Source organism: Lampetra fluviatilis, chromosome 63 (genome assembly GCF_964198595.1).
Source record: "Lampetra fluviatilis chromosome 63, kcLamFluv1.1, whole genome shotgun sequence".
NCBI classification, from domain to species: Eukaryota; Metazoa; Chordata; class Hyperoartia; order Petromyzontiformes; family Petromyzontidae; genus Lampetra; species Lampetra fluviatilis.
In genome coordinates, this window is record NC_136337.1 from 6654352 (window position 1) to 6671851 (window position 17500).

At 58.2% G+C, this 17500-nt stretch overlaps 2 protein-coding genes across 2 annotated transcripts in view; one reads left to right on the forward strand and one right to left on the reverse strand.

Moving 5' to 3' along the window:
- Positions 1 to 2: 2 nt before the first annotated feature.
- Positions 3 to 5031, forward strand: LOC144951668 (EEF1A lysine methyltransferase 1-like; the record flags this gene model as incomplete). The annotated part of the gene is made up of 3 exons (XM_078881959.1): positions 3 to 273; positions 722 to 880; positions 4685 to 5031. Coding segments are annotated over 2 exons (429 nt in total), but the record flags the coding sequence as incomplete, so codon positions are not given.
- Positions 5032 to 5750: 719 nt separating this feature from the next.
- PREP (prolyl endopeptidase) overlaps positions 5751 to 17500 on the reverse strand; it is a 22197-nt gene continuing 10447 nt past the window's right edge. The window contains 12 exon segments of the mRNA XM_078881972.1: positions 5751 to 6083; positions 6085 to 6216; positions 6993 to 7149; positions 7373 to 7504; positions 9439 to 9533; positions 10695 to 10831; positions 11826 to 11929; positions 13156 to 13353; positions 14797 to 14839; positions 14841 to 14992; positions 16592 to 16697; positions 17240 to 17361. Of these exon segments, the coding sequence (XP_078738098.1) occupies positions 5894 to 6083; positions 6085 to 6216; positions 6993 to 7149; positions 7373 to 7504; positions 9439 to 9533; positions 10695 to 10831; positions 11826 to 11929; positions 13156 to 13353; positions 14797 to 14839; positions 14841 to 14992; positions 16592 to 16697; positions 17240 to 17361 (1568 nt within the window). The 3' untranslated portion in view covers positions 5751 to 5893.

Here is a 17500-nt window from a genome sequence, read left to right on the forward strand (position 1 = left end):
GGGACGTGCTGCTGGAGTTTGACGAGAGATTCGCGGCTCTGGCCGGAGACTCGTTTGTTCGTTACGACTATCGGAGCCCGCTCGACCTCGCGGGGGGGGCACGAGGAGGAGGGGGGGGGGCCGGCTCCTCCTGCGACTCGCCCTCCCCGCCACTGGAGGAGCACGGCTTCTCGCTGGTGCTGCTGGACCCGCCGTACCTCTCGGCCGAGTGTCTGGAGAAGGTGGCTGTGACCGCGCGCTTCCTGGCCAGGGACAAGATCGTGCTGTGCACAGGCATGTGTGCACACACACGCACGCACACCCACACCAACTCCAACACACCTACACACCCACCTACACACACACACCAACACTCCTAGACACACACCCACCTACACACACACTCCTACACACACACACACCTTCACACAACTACTGCCATTCGCCACTAAGTGGCGGTGACGTCACCACGACGCTTGTGCCAGGCCATGTGCACCTTGAGGCTACCACGTGAAGTGTCGAACGCTCGCTGGCAGGTCACGGGGCAGACCCAGCAGGTGCCACGGGTCGACTGGCTGAGATGACCGAGATGCTCACACACACTAACGCACTCGCATTCACACTCACAGATACTCACTCACACATACTTACACACACTCGCACACACACTCGCACACTCACTCACACACTCACTCACACACACACACGTACACTGATCCGCCGCTGTGCGTGCGTCCCGCAGGAGCGGTGATGGGCGACGTGGCGTCCCGCGAGCTGGGCGTGCGCCCCTGCTGCTTCGTGCCGCGGCACCAGCACCGCCTCGCCAACGAGTTCCGCTGCTTCTCCAACTACCCGCTGGCGCTCGACGGCCACGCGGCCACGAGCACACCGCCACACTGAGGCACGGGGGGTGGGACGGGCCATGGTGGAGGTGGTTGGTAGTGATGGTGGTGGCGGTGGTTGGTGGTGGTTGGTGGTGGTGGGTGGGGATGGTAGAGGTGATGGTGGTGGGTGGTGATGGTGGTGGGTGGGGATGGTAGAGGTGATGGTGGTGGGTGGTGATGGTGGTGGGTGGGGATGGTGGAGGTGATGGTGATGGTGGTGGAGGTGGTTGGTGGTGGGGATGGTGGAGGTGATGGTGGTGGGTGGGGATGGTGGAGTTGGTTGACGATGGTGGAGGTGGTTGGTGGTGATGGTGGTGGGTGCACGGACGGACGGACACAATAATCCCCTGTGGGCTGGTGGAACGAGGTGGTTCCTACCAGTAAAATGTCAGTAGCCATAGTGGCTGCAAGTTGGTTATGTTGGAATGTTGCACCGCGGCGATCGCAGTGGGTGCCAGCAAGTCGAAATTCAATGCCGCAGTGTAGTCGACGTCAGTGCCACAACCATTGTGACATCACCGTGACGTCACCGCCCTTAGTGACGTCACTTCGGACAGTGACGTCACAGTGACGTCACCGTGGCGTTGCTCAGGCTGGGTGCAAGATGCTCGGCCCGTTCGTCGCGTGTTCGTCCCTCGCAGGTAAAGCGGCGGGGCCTGCTCGAGGCCAGGCCAGGCCAAGCCGCCACTGGGCAGCACAGGATTATTGCTGTTCTTGGTTCTTTCGGTAAAGTCACGTAGAAGGGAAGTAATACAATAATAAAAATAAAACGTAATAAAATCATTCTCCCCGACAGACCTGGTCTTCACCTGAGGAGGGCTGCTTGCGTTGTGGCCGAAACGTCGTGAGAATTATTTTATTTTTATTATTTTATTACTTCCCTTCTACGTGACTTTACCGAAAGAACCAAGAAGATGAATCCCTGCAGTCACGAAAGCTTTACATCGAAATTTAGGATTATTGTTGTTGTGCTTCGTTACCCGTGGAAGCCTCGCAGAGCCTCAGGACTCCCTTGCCGGAGCGTCCTGCCAGATTTGGTGGACGCTGCTGCTGCTACTGCTGCTTCGTGTGATCCTAATTGATTAATTGAAATAAAGCAATCGTGAGACTGAGCGAGGCTTCCCTGGGGAAATAAGTTGCGATTTGGGCGACGCCAAGCATCTCTTACTGTGGCTATGCCGTCTTGTCATGTCGCGATTCAGGGAATCGCATTGAACCATGAGACCCCTCCGTGTGGCTGGGTCTGGCTCTGTGAGCCTCAGACTTTAACAGTGTCCATGACAACCCTCAGCGTGCCTGGCTCTGTGAGCCTCGGATATTAACAGTGACCATGACAACCCTCAGCTTGCCTGGGCCTGGCTCTATGAGCCTCGGATATTAACAGTGACCATGACAACCCTCAGCTTGCCTGAGTCTGGCTCTATGAGCCTCAGACTTTAACAGTGACCATGACAACCCTCAGCTTGCCTGGCTCTGGCTCTATGAGCCTCAGGCAGTAACAGTGACCATGACAACCCTCAGCGTGCCTGGCTCTGGCTCTGAGCCTCAGGCAGTAACAGTGACCATGACAACCCTCAGCGTGCCTGGCTCTGGCTCTGAGCCTCAGGCAGTAACAGTGACCATGACAACCCTCAGCGTGCCTGGCTCTGAGCCCCAGGCAGTAACAGAGCCTGTGGCTGCCCAGTTGGCTCGCCGCGATTGCGTCAGTTGTGCCCAGCCCCACAAAGGATGCAGGCAGTGCGAGCTCTTGACGCGGCCATCTGTGAACCCTCTCGGGAGACAGGACACCCAGACCCTGCCTCCAACCCCGAGGGGTCCGTGACGCGTCCCCCCCGTGACCCCCCCGTGACCCCCGCGCGCAGGAGGGAGCCAGGCTCTTGCACTGCTGCCCGGGTTCCAGCCGGGGGACTGGGACCCCGAGGCGCTGCAGCAGTGGGCGCCCGCCGTGGGCGCAGTGCTCATGCTCGTCGCCGTCCTGCTCGCCTGCGGTACCACCGGGGGCGCCACTAGCGGGGTGACTAGCGGGGTGACTAGCGGGGTGACTAGTGGCACGATGCGGCTCGCGGGGTGACTAGCGGCACGGCATGACTAGCAGCTTGCCTGCGGTACCACTGGGGGCGCGACTAGTGGCACGATGCGGCTCGCGGGGTGACTAGCGGGGTGACTAGTGGCACGATGCGGCTCGCGGGGTGACTCGCAGGGTGACTAGCAGGGTGACTAGCGGCACGGCACGACTAGAAAGCTCGCCTGCTGTACCACGAGCGGCACGACACGACACGTGACTTAACTGAAAACACGTGACGTCAAAACTCGTGACGACAGCCGAGTGATGGCGGGTGTTTGTGCACGAGTGTGACGGGGTGTTTGTGAGGCGTGTGCGCGAGTGTTTTCACACAAGTGCGATTGCGAGAGGTGTTTGTGTGTTTGTGTGTGTACGGTAATCTCGTGGTTAGCGCTACAATACGGTACGAACCCAGCCACCCGAGTTCGATTCCCGCTCACGGTGGTGAGTGGGTGAGTGTTTCGGTGAGTGCGTCGACGGGTGAGTGGGTGAACGAGTGGAAGAATAGTCAGTGGGTGAGCGAGTGCGTTGTTGTGACGTGCAGTGTGGCAATTGAATGGGTGGGCGATTAGGTGAGTGTAGCAATGGGTGAGTGTAGCAATAGGTGAGCGATTGGGTGAGCGAGTGGGTGAGCGAGTGGGTGAGCGAATGGGTGAGCGAATGGGTGAGCGAATGGGTGAGCGAGTAGGTGAATGTAGCGATGGGTGAGCAAGTGGGTGAGCCAATGGGTGAGTGAGTGGAAGAGTCGTGAGTGGGTGAGCGAGTAGGTGAGTGTAGTGATGGGTGAGCGGGTGGGTGAGCAAGTGGGTGAGCGAGTAGGTGAGCGAGTGGAAGAGTCGTGAGTGGGTGAGCGAGTAGGTGAGTGTAGTGATGGGTGAGCGGGTGGGTGAGCAAGTGGGTGAGCGAGTAGGTGAGCGAGTAGGTGAGTGTAGCGATGGGTGAGCGAGTGGGTGAGCGAGTGGAAGAGTCGTGAGTGGGTGAGCGAGTGCGTTGTTGTGACATGCAGCGTGGCAATTGAGTGGGTGGGCGATTAGGTGAGTGTAGCGATGGGTGAGCGAGTGGGTGAGTGAAAGAGTCGTGAGTGGGTGAGCGAGTGTGTTGTTATGAGGTGCAGGGTGGCAATTGAGTGGGTGGCTGATTCGGTGAGTCGCGATGGGTGAGTGGGCGAGCGAGTGGGTGAGCGAGTGGAAGAGTCGTGAGTGGGTGAACGAGTAGTTGACTGTAGCGATGGGTGAGCGAGTGGGTGAGCGAGTAGGTGAGCGAGTGAAAGAGTCGTGAGTGGGTGAGCGAGTAGGTGAGTGTAGTGATGGGTGAGCGGGTGGGTGAGCAAGTGGGTGAGCGAGTAGGTGAGCGAGTAGGTGAGTGTAGCGATGGGTGAGCGAGTGGAAGAGTCGTGAGTGGGTGAGCGATTAGGTGAGTGTAGCGATGGGTGAGCGAGTAGGTGAGCAAGTGGAAGAGTCGTGAGTGGGTGAGCGAGTGCGTTGTTGTGACGTGCAGAGTGATGGTTGAACACACTGTGGATGAGACCAAAGCGTTGTGCATGTGAATTCATAATCCGCCCGTGTGCGCGTCTGTGTGTGTCTGTGTGCGTGTGTGTCTGTGTGCGTGTGTGTCTGTGTGCGTGTGTGTCTGTGTGCGTGTGTGTGTCTGTGTGCGTGTGTGTGTCTGTATGCGTGTGCGTGTCTGTGTGCGTGTGTGTGTCTGTATGCGTGTGTGTCTGTGTGTGTGTGTGTCTGTATGCGTGTGTGTGTGTCTGCAGTGGCAGCTGGGGCTGTTGGGAGCCCGACAGACGAGTAGCAGCGACCCGGACACACCACCCCGACCCCTGGGTTCGCATCCCGGGCTCCAGCTGCCCAACAACAGCGATCACAGCGGGTTCTCACGCGCCGCACAAAGTTGATGGCGTCACCAGCGACTCGCACCAGAGACCCAGGGACTCGCGTGGAGATCCACGGACTCCTCACACACCGAGTGGAACCGGGCCGTGATTGGACCACGTTGTCGCGTGTCGGGAGGCCCGATGTCTCAGCCCCGCTGCCGACGGCTGTACAAAAAGGAAACCCATCGCTGCGTCATCAATAAAGTGTGCTTCTTTCTTAACTTCAACCGCTCCTGGCTGGGTTCTGATCTAAACACGTGGGGCCGGGAGGGTGGAGCGACCTCCAGTGGTGGCGATGAAAGCAAGTCGCGTTTTGGACAAAAATAACTCTCCACACCTGTTCCGCAAGTCGTTACGATGACATTATTATTATTATTAGCTGAAGTAGTAAACTCAATTTTGTTCGATAAATTGACAGCGACGACACGACAACTCCCCCCCCCCATCCCCCGCCGCGGCCACAGTCCCCGTTTTCACGGTAAAATTGGCAAAACTGATTTGGGCATCGGTCAACGCGGGAGCCGATCGCGCTCGGCGCCGGGTCACGGGGCCGCTGGGGTCACGGGGTCACGGGGCCGCGGGGCCACTGAAACACGGGGCCGCTGGGCCAAGGGGTCACAGGCCTCCCCAGGGAATCATAGCCCTCCTCCCCCCACGTGACGCGCGGTGTGACGCCCGGTGTGACGCACGGTGTGACGCGCGGTGTGACGCACGGTGTGACGCACGGTGACACAGTTGTGACACGCAGTGTGACACACGGTATGACGCATGGCGGGAGCTGCCACGCCGAGCGGGGCACTGGTTTCGCAAACGGAATTGGCTGCGACTGGGTGGGGGGCCGGGGGAGGGGTAGGGAGGTGTGGGGGGGGCAGGGGGGGGTCTGGGACTGTGGTTCGGTCGCGAGTTTGTGGTTCCCCACGCGTCCCCGACAGCACCACTGGTCCCATCAACCCCTCTCCCCAACACCTACGGAGGGGAACGGAGCGGCCGTGGGCATGCAGAGGGGGAACTTCCCAGATCCACCTCTCTCTCTACCCCTTCCCCCTCCTTTCCGTTCCTCTCCCACCGCCACCATCACCGCCGGCACCGTCACTCGCGCCAGCTCAGGCCGAGCGCCCGCGCCGCAAACGAGAACGCGTCGGCCGCCTCCGCGATCACTTTGGCCGTGGGCTTCCCCGAGCCGTGGCCGGCCTTGGTGTCGCACCGCAGCAGGATGGGCTGCGGCGCACGCCCGGCAACGCCGCCACCGCCGGCGGCGTCGGCGGCGGCGTCGTCGGCGGGTGGCGGCGGCCTGCAGCGTCGCGAGCAGCTTGAGCGAGTGCAGGGGGGACACGCGGTCGTCGTGGTCGGCCGTGAGCAGCAGCATGGCCGGGTAGCGCGCAGCCGCTCGCACGTTGTGGAGCGGGGAGTACCTGCGGGGGGCGGGGGGGGGGGCACCCGGGGGGAGGGGGGCACAGGAGTGCGTCAGCGTGGTTGGCTACGTACGGTGCGAAAGAAGTTCAACACGCAACACCGGTCTACGTCTCTCTGCGTGCGCGTGTACCCGTGTACATGGGGAGCGGTGGTGTAGCGGTTAGCGCTACGCTGCGCTATGAACCCGGCGACCCGAGTTCGATTCCCGCTCACGGCCAACACCGGTGACGATTATCTGAACCGGTCCCGGGTCTCCCCTAGGTCGACTCAGCCTAAAATGAGTACCTGGTGCAGTGTGTAAACATCGCTACTGGGGAGACAAAGGCGGCCGGGCGTGGTGTTGGCCACCCACTACCTCGTGTGCCGTGCCGGCCTTCATAGGTGCTCGCTAACAGCACTTGCCCCTACAGTCTGTTAAGGCTATACGGGGGATCTTTGTGTGGGTGTGTGGGTGGGCGGGCGAGCGGGCGGGCGGGTGTGCAGGTGTGCGGGTGAGTTAGTGGGTGTGCGGGTGCGTGGGTGAGTGTGGGTGCGTGGGTGGGTGCATGGGTGTGTGGGCGGATGAGTGAATGAGTGTGTGTGTGAGTGAGTGGGTGAGTGAGTGAGTGTGGGAGGGTGAGTGGATGAGTGAGTGGGTGAGTGAGTGAGTGTGGGTGAGTGAGTGAGTGAGTGTGGGTGAGTGGGTGAGTGGATGAGTGTGTGTATGTATGAGTGAGTGAGTGAGTGTATGTATGAGTGAGTGTGAGTGAGTGTGTGTGGCCGCACTGGCGCTCACTTGATGAGCCACTGGAACTGCTCGCGGTCGTCGGCGCTGCCGTACTCGGTGGTCCAGGCGTGCCCGATGGTGAAGGTGTGGAACTTGAGCATGTCCATCACGCCCACCTCGGCCAGCGCACAGCCAAACAGCTCGGGACGCTGGTTCACGCACGCCGCTACGCACACGCACGCACGCACGCATTTACACGCGCACGTTAACACACTAGGCGCGCACGCGTGCACATTAACATATACACACACCGCTACGCACACACACGAGTAAAAATGAACACACAAACACATGAACACACACGCCGCAATGCGCACACACACGCCACTCCGTGCCGGCATTCGTGCGTGTGCGTGCGCGTGCGCGTGTGCGTGCGCGTGCGTCCGTACCCACGAGCAGGCCGCCGTTGGACGCGCCCTGGATGACGAGTTTGTCCGGCCGCGTGTATTTCTCCGCGATCAGGAACTCGGCCGCCGACACGAAGTCGTCAAACACATTCTGTTTCCTGCTCAGCATCCCAGCTGCATCACACACACAGAAGACAAAGGTCCCCCCGTGTAGCCTTAACAGACTGTTGGGGCAAGTGCTGTTAGCGAGTAGCGCCTGTGAAGGCTACCGGCACTGTGGCACACGAGAGGGTGGGAGGCCATCACCACGCCCGGCCGCCTTTGTCTCCCCAGTGGCGATGTTTACTACGCACCGCACCAGGTACTTATTTGAGACTGAGTCGACCTAGGGGAGGCCCAGGACCGGTTCAGATAATCGTCACTGCCGTTGGCCATGAGCGGGAATCGAACTCGGGTCGCCGGGTTTGTAGCGCAGCGTAGCGCGTTAACCGCTGCACCACCGCTCACAAAGAGACACAACAACAACAGCTGCTAATAGACACTGACAGTGACATCACCACGGCGCTCGTGCCAGGCTAGGTGCGCTTTGAGGCCATCACGTCAAGTGTGGAAGGCTCGCTGCTGCTGGGAGGTCGGAGGATAGAGCCACGTGCCATTTGTCGACCGAGTGAGATGATCCCCGGGGGATGCACCAGACAGGCGCTCACACGCATACACACACAACCCAGTACACTCACACACGCATATACACACAAACCAGTACACTCACACACGCATATACACACAAACCAGTACACTCACACACGCATATACACACAAACCAGTACACTCACACACGCATACACACACAACCCAGTACACTCACACACGCATATACACACAAACCAGTACACTCACACACGCATATACACACAAACCAGTACACACACACACGCATACACACACAACCCAGTACTCACACACAACCCAGTACACACACATACGCGTATACACACAAACCAGTACTCACACACGCATACACACACAAACCAGTACTCACACACGCATATACACACAACCCAGTACACTCACACACGCATATACACACAAACCAGTACTCACACACGCATACACACACAAACCAGTACTCACACACGCATACACACACAACCCAGTACACACACACACGCGTATACACACAAACCAGTACACACACACACACGCATATACACACAAACCAGTACACTCACACACGCATATACACACAAACCAGTACACTCACACACGCATATACACACAAACCAGTACACTCACACACGCATATACACACAACCCAGTACACTCACACACGCATATACACACAACCCAGTACACTCACACACGCATATACACACAACCCAGTACACTCACACACGCATACACACACAAACCAGTACACTCACACACGCATACACACACAAACCAGTACACTCACACACGCATACACACACAACCCAGTACACTCACACACGCATACACACACAACCCAGTACACTCACACACGCGTATACACACAACCCAGTACACATACACACGCATATACACACAAACCAGTACACTCACACACGCATATACACACAACCCAGTACACTCACACACGCATATACACACAACCCAGTACACACACACACGCATATACACACAACCCAGTACACTCACACACGCGTATACACACAACCCAGTACACTCACACACGCATATACACACAACCCAGTACACTCACACACGCATATACACACAAACCAGTACACTCACACACGCATATACACACAACCCAGTACACTCACACACGCGTATACACACAACCCAGTACACACACACACGCATATACACACAACCCAGTACACTCACACACGCATACACACACAACCCAGTACACTCACACACGCGAGTGAGTGGTGGGGCTGTGAGAGATCGAGTGACCGATGGGATGTGAGAGAGCGAGTGAGTGGTGGTGAGCGAGTGAGTGTAGGTATGCGAGCGAGTGTGTGAGAGCGAGCGAGCGAGTGAGAGCGAGCGAGCGAGTGGTGGTATGTGAGCGAGTGTGTGAGAGCGAGCGAGTGAGAGCGAGCGAGAGTGAGCCGTGTTACCTCTGTGCCATTCCTCCCCGTACTCTCCCCCTCCCCGTAGATTAGCGACGGCCAGCACCCCGCCGAGATGGTGGATGAATATCAACCTGGACACACTGCCCACGCACGCACACACACACACAGATGCCCCGTGTCGCCTTCAACACACCGTTGGGGCAAAGTGTTGCATCCCCAGTGCTGATGTGTGCACTCCACACCAGGTACTCATTAAAGGCCGAGTTCAGGACCAGTGCGGATATACGCCACTGATGTTGGCCGTGAGCGTAAATCCAACTTGGGTCGGCAGTAACAAAGGCAAAGACACACATGATGACGATGACATTGATGACAATGATGACTATGATGACTATGATGATGACAACAATGATAATGACCATGATGACGACGATGACAATGACTACGATGACACTGATGATGACACTGATGACGATGAGGACGATGACGACGACGACGACACTGATGATGACACTGATGATGACTATGACGACGATGACACTGATGATGACACTGATGATGACACCGATGATGACGATGACGACGATGACACTGATGATGACACTGATGATGACTATGACGACGATGACACTGATGATGACACTGATGATGACACCGATGATGACGATGACGACGATGATGACTAGGACTATGACGATGATGACACTGATGATGACTATGACTACGATGACGGCGATGATGAAACTGATGATGACACTGATGATGACTATGACTACGATGACGGCGATGATGAAACTGATGATGACACTGATGATGACTGACGATGATGACACTGATGATGACACTGATGATGACACTGATGACGACGATGACGAAACTGATGACGACACTGATGATGACACTGATGATGACTATGACGACGATGACACTGATGATGACACCGATGATGACACCGATGATGACGATGACGACGATGATGACTAGGACTATGACGATGATGACACTGATGATGACTATGACTACGATGACGACGATGATGAAACTGATGATGAAACTGATGATGACACTGATGATGACTGACGATGATGACACTGATGATGACACTGATGATGACACTGATGACGACGATGACGAAACTGATGACGACACTGATGATGACTATGACTACGATGACGACGATGATGAAACTGATGATGACACATGATGACTATGACTATGACGATGATGACACTGATGATGACTATGACGACGACGATGATAATAACAACGACGACGACGCCGGTGGGCACGTGGGCGCGCACCTGTAGGTGGGCGTGATGGAGATGTTGAAGCCTCCGTATCCGTAGAGCAGCGTGGGGTGAGAGCCATCCAGCACAATCCCCTTCTTGTGCACCAGGAACATGGGGATCCGGCTTCCATCCTTGCTGGTGTAGAACACCTGGGGAGACGCGGGGAGACGCGGGGAGACGCGGGGGAGACGCGGGGGAGCGTGGTGAGACACGGGGAGACGCGGGGGAGACGCGGGGGAGACGCGGGGGAGCGTGGTGAGACACGGGGAGACGCGGGGAGACGCGGGGAGACGCGGGGGAGACGCGGGGGAAACGCGGGGAGCGGTGGAGAGAGGTGGGGAGAGGCACGGGGATAAGCGGGGGAGACGCGGGGGAGCGTGGTGAGACACGGGGAGACGCGGGGAGACGCGGGGGAGACGCGGGGGAGACGCGGGGGAGACGCGGGGGAGCGTGGTGAGACACGGGGAGACGCGGGGGAAACGCGGGGGAAACGCGGGGAGTGGTGGAGAGAGGTGGGGAGAGGTACGGGGATAAGCGGGGGAGACGCGGGGAGCGGTTGAGAGAGGTGGGGCGAGACGCGGGGAAGCGCGGTGAGACAGGGAGACGCGGCGAGACGCACGGAGACGCAGGGAGACCCCGGGGGAAATGGGGAGATGCGGGGATACGCGGGGAGCGGTGGAGACAGGTGGGGAGAGACGGGGAGACGTTGGGGAAACACGGTGAGACACGAGGAGACGCCGTGAGACACGGGCAGACGCGATGAGACACATGGGGAGAAGTGGTGAGAGTTCGGGAGACCCAGGGAGACGTGGGGAGACGTGGGGAGACGTGGGGAGACGTGGGAAGACGTGGGGAGACGTGGGGAGACGTGGGGAGACATGGGGAGACCCAGGGAGACGTGGGGAGACGTGGGGAGACGTGGGGAGACGTGGGGAGACGTGAGGAGACGTGGGGAGACGTGGGGAGACATGGGGAGACCCAGGGAGACGTGGGGAGACCCAGGGAGACGTGGGGAGACGTGGGGAGACCCAGGGAGACGTGGGGAGTCACGCGGAGATGTGAGAAAACACAGAGAGACGCGGAGAGAGACGGGGAGAGACGGTGGGGGAGCGGGGGGGGAGCGGGGGGGAGCGGGGGGGGGACCTGTGTGGTCTCGTAGTCGCTGGGCCGGAAGCCCTTGACGCTGGTCGTCCGATAAACTTCTGGCGAGAAGGGCTCCTCGGTGAGGTCGCACCTGTAGATCACACCTGCACGGGCAAAGTCAAAGGTCCACCTTATAGCCTCAACAGACTCTCGGGGCAAGTGCTGTTCGCGAGTAGCACCTATGAAGGCCGTCACGGCACACGAGGGGGTGGGTGGCCAGCACCACTCCCGGCCGCCTTTGTCTCCCCAGTGGCGACGTGTACTACACACTGCACCAGGTACTCGTTTGAGGCCGAGTCGACCCAGGGGAGGCCCAGGACCGGTTCAGATAATCGTCACTGGTGGTGGTCGTGAGCAAAAATTGAACTCGGGTCGCTGGGTTCGTAGCGCAGCGTAGCGCGACCCACTTGATGTTGACGGAGCAGGCGAGCGAGTTAGTGAGTGGTTGAGCGGTTTGGTGAGTAAGTTAGTGCGTGGGTCGGTATGCGAGCGGGTTTGAGTGTGAGTGGATGATTGTGTGAATGAGTGTGTGAATGGACGAGTGAGCGACTGTGAGGGAGTGAGCGAGTGTGTGAATTAGTGACTGCATTGCTACTGGGCAGCTGGATGCAGTCTCCCTCCAACAACAGCAGAGGGCAGAGGAGCGACGCTCACAACAATGAGCGGTGCGCCGCAAGTTGGCACAGTGGGGTGGGGGGGCACAGCTGGTGCATCAGCCAGTCATCTCAAGTCAGTCGACCCGTGGCACGTGGGTCTGTCCCCGTGACCTCCTGCCAGCAAGTGAGCCTTCGACACTTCACGTGACATACTAATAAAAGTGCACCTATCCTGGCACAAGCGCAGTGGTGACATCACCGCCACGTAATGGCGAACGGCAGTTGTTGTATTTTCTGTGAGACAATGCAAGCGAGCGTGTGAGCGTGCGTGTGTGTGAGCGTGCGTGTGAGCGTGTGTGAGTGTGAGCGAGCGTGCGTGTGAGCGTGTATGCGTGTATGCGTGCATGTGAGCGAGCGTGCGTGTGAGTGTGAGCGAGCGTGCGTGTGAGTGTGAGCGAGCGTGCGTGTGAGTGTGAGCGAGCGTGCGTGTGAGTGTGAGCGAGCGTGCGTGTGAGTGTGAGCGAGCGTGCGTGTGAGTGTGAGCGAGCGTGCGTGTGAGTGTGAGCGAGCGTGCGTGTGAGTGTGAGCGAGCGTGTGTGTGAGTGTGAGCGAGCGTGTGTGTGTGTGAGCGTGCATGTGAGCGAGCATGTGAGCGAGCGTGAGTGTGCGCGTGTGTGCGCGTGTGAGTGAGCGAGCGAGCGTGTGTGTGTGTGAGCGTGAGCGAGTGTAGAGACCGGGCGTGAGGAAGGACGAGTGCTGGTAGAAGATCTCCGTCTGGTTCTTGCGGCCGCTGAAGCCCAGCACGGAGCCCAGCGGCAGCGGGAAGGGCCCCAGCAGGGAGCCGTCGCGCGCCGAGCGCGCCTCCAGCACGCCCGCCACGTCGCGCAGCCAGCACAGCACCAGCACGTCGCCACGCACGCACACCGCCCAGTCTACACGTCACACACACACGCGTCACACACACACACACACACGTCACGCACACGCGTCACACACACACACACACGTCACGCACACGCACACACGTCACACACACACGTCACACACGCGCCTCCAGCACGCCCGCCACGTCGCGCAACCAGCACAGCACCAGTACGTCGCCACGCACGCACACCGCCCAGTCTGCACACACACACACACACACACGTCACACACACACACACACACACGCGTCACCCACACGTCACACACGCACGCACGTCACACACACGCACGAGCATCACACACGAGCATCACGCCCGAGCATCACGCACGCATCGCGAACACACATGCGCGCGTCATGCAAACACATCGCACACGGGTCACGTGCACACCACACGTGCATGCAGGCATCACACGCACGCACTTCACACACACACACACGCACGCACTTCACACACACACACACACGCACTTCACACACACACACACACACGCACTTCACACACACACACACACGCACTTCACACACACACACACACGCACGCACTTCACACACACACACACACGCACGCACTTCACACACACACACACGCACGCACTTCACACACAAAGACTGAACAAAGACAAAGATCCCCCGTGTAGCCTTAACAGACTGTTGGGGCAAGTGCTGTTAGCGAGCAGCACCTATGAAAGTCGGCACGGCACACGAGGGGGTGGATGGCCAACACCACGCCCGGCCGCCTTTGTCTCCCCATACAGCGTACGGCCGTTTCAATACGGGCAACAAATATAAAAAAATGTGTTGTCCATGTGTTTGTGTTTCTCCCTCGTGATGGGAACTTTCTGGGATGAACGTTGAGATGTACAAGGGGCACGGAGTGACCAGTAAGGTCCGAGTTGGTCTGGAGTAAGGTAGGGCACTGATAAGGATTTAAAGCTTCTTTCGTGACTGCAGGGATTCATCTGCTCTTGGTTCTTTCGGTAAAGTCACGTAGAAGGGAAATAATAAAATAATAAAAATAAAACATAATAAAATATTAAATTTCGATTTAAAGCTTTCGTGACTGCAGGGATTCATCTTCTTGATTCTTTCGGTAAAGTCACGTAATTAGGGAAATAATAAAATTAAAACATAATAAAATACGATTCTCACGACGCTTCGACCACAACGCAAGCAGCCGTTCTCCACCTGAGGACGGCTGCTTGCGTTGTGGCCGAAACGTCGTGAGAATTTGCATTTTATTATGTTTTATTTTTATTATTTCCCTTCTACGTGACTTTACCGAAAGAACCAAGAACACTGATAAAGGGGTTACACAGGTAAGGTGCGTGCGTGTGTGTGCATGCGTGTGCGTGCGTGTGCGTGCGTGTGCATGCGCGTGTGTGTGCGTGCGCGTGTGTGCATGCATGCGTGTGTGCGTGCGTGTGTACGTGTGCGCGTGCGGGCGCCTCACCCAGCACGTCGCGCTCGTGCTGGTCCACGAGGGCGCCCCAGCGGCGGGGGGGGGGCGGCGTGGGCCAGGTCGACGGTGATGAGCTTATAGCGCGGCGCCTCCAGGTTGGTGCGGAAGGTGACCACGGAGGCCTCGCTCGTCACATACTCGTACTCCGCGTCAAAGTTGTCAATCAGCTTCACCCACGGCAGCAGGCCTGGGCGGGGGGGGGGGGCACGGGGGGGGGTGGGGGGAGGGGATGGCGTTACGGGGAGACACGGAGACACCACGGGGAGACGCGACGGGGAGACACGGAGAGACACGGAGAGACACAGAGAGACAAGGAGAGACACGGAGAGACACGGAGGGGATGTCACGGGGAGACACCACGGGGAGACGCGACGGGGAGACACGGAGAGACACAGAGAGACAAGGAGAGACACGGAGAGACACTGAGGGGATGTCACGGGGAGACACCATGGGGAGACGCGACGGGGAGACATGGGGACACACGTAAATGGAGATGTGGGGAAGACGCGGGTTCCCACAGTGGGCAAGTGGGTGAGAGGGGTGAGAGGGGTGAGTGGGGTGAGTGGGGTGAGTGGGTGTGTGGGTATGTGGGTATGTTTGGGTGTGTGTGGGTGTGTGGGTGTGTGTGTGTGTCATCAGTCGAGCGGCAATATCTTTTCATCGGTTGCGTAACGCTGTGTGGAAGCTACCTGGTCTGTCGCTCCGCACGAAGCTTCAGGTCTTCTCGGCCACGGTCATTCCCTCCCTTCTCTACGCTTGCGAAACATGGACCCCCCTAGTGGAGCATCTTCGCCGGTTGGAAACATTTAGGCTGGCCTGCCTACGATCCATCTTGGGTTTAACCAGGCTGGATTGTGTGAGGAGCTCACAAGTCCTTTAAAGATCTGGGCAAAGTCCCATCAGTGAGCTCCTCCGGCAGGCAAGGCTGCGTTGGCTGGGTCATGTAGCCCGCATGCCCAGCCACCGCATGCCTAAACAGCTTTTGTTCGGCCGGATCGAGGGGGCTAAACGGGCGCGGCACGGGCTAGAGAAGAGATGGAGTGATGTGGTACAGGAGGACGTGGAGCTGAGTGGACTTGCTGATGACTGGTACCAGCGGTGTCAAGATCGGCCTCAGTGGAGGAGGCTCGTGAAGGACGCTACTGGGCAGTTGGAGGCAGTCGCCCTCCAACAACAACGGAGGGCGGAGGAGCGACGCTCACAACAACGAGCGGAGCGCCGGGTGGCTAAAGCACAGCAAGTTGGCACAGTAGGGGGCACAGGTGGTGCATCAGCCAGTCATCTCGGTCATCTCGGTCAGTCGACCCGTGGCACCTGGGTCTGCCCCGTGACCTCCTGCCAGCGGGCGTTCGACACTTCACGTGGCCTCAGGGTGCACATGGCCTGGCACAAGCGTCGTGGTGACGTCACCGCCACTTAGTGGCGAATGGCGGTTGTTGTTGTTGTTGTGTGGGTGTGTGAGTGGGTGTGTGTGTGTGAGTGGGTGTGTGTGTGTGTGGGTGTGTGAGTGGGTGTGTGTGTGTGTGGGTGTGTGTGTGTGTGTGGGTGAGTGGGGTGAGTGGGGCATGTGTGTGGGTGTGTGGGTGTGTGGGTGTGTGTGAGTGGGTGTGTGTGTGTGTGTGGGTGTGTGTGTGTGTGTGTGGGTGAGTGGGGTGAGTGGGGCATGTGTGTGGGTGTGTGTGTGTGGGTGTGTGTGTGTGTGTGGGTGTGTGTGTGGGTGAGTGGGGTGAGTGGGGCATGTGTGTGGGTGTGTGTGTGTGGGTGTGTGTGTGTGTGGCGCTGGTACCGGTGATGCCGCCGGTGAGCTCCTGGAGGTCGCAGTACCAGAGGCGGTTCACGGGGTCGCAGCCCTCGCGGATCGACAGCAGCACGTAGCGCCCATCGTGCGACACCTGTGCACGCACACAGACAAAGGTCCCCCAGGGAGCCTCTAGCAGACTGTCGAAGGCCGACACGGCGCACGAGGGGGTGGGTGGACAGCACCGCGCCCGGCCGCCTTTGTCTCCCCAGTGGCGATGTTTACACACCGCACCAGGTACTCGTTTGAGGCCCAGGATCGGTTCAGATAATCGTCACCGGTGTTGGCCGTGTGCGAGTGTGCATGTAGGAGTATGTATGTGTACGTGTGTGCATGCGCGAGTGTATACGTGTATGTGCGAGTGTGTACGTGTATGTGCGAGTGTGTACGTGTGTTTGTGTGTGTGTATGTACGTGTGTGTGAGTGTGTGTGAGTGTGTGCTAGTGTGTGTGTGTGTGTGCATGTGTATGTGCGTGTGTGTATGTATATGTGTATGTGTGTGTATGTGTGTGTGTATGTATGTGTGTATGTATGTATGTGTATGTGTGTGTGTATGTATGTGTGTATGTTTGTGCATGTGTGTATGTGCGTGTGTGTATGTATGTGTGTATGTATGTGTGTGTGTGCGTCTCTTGCCTTGGCTCCTCCCATCCACTTTGGATTGTCCGGAAATTCGGCGCACAGGATGTCCTGCGATTGGTCGGTTCCGATCACGTGATAGTACAGCTTCTGGTTCAGATTGCAACTTGTTTCAGTACCTGTACACGTACACACACGCAGACATACATAGACAAAGATTTCCCATATAGCCCGCAATAGACTGTAGGGACAAGTGCTGTTAGCGAGTAGCACCGATGAAGGCCGGCACGACACACGGGGGCGGTGGATGGGCAGCAC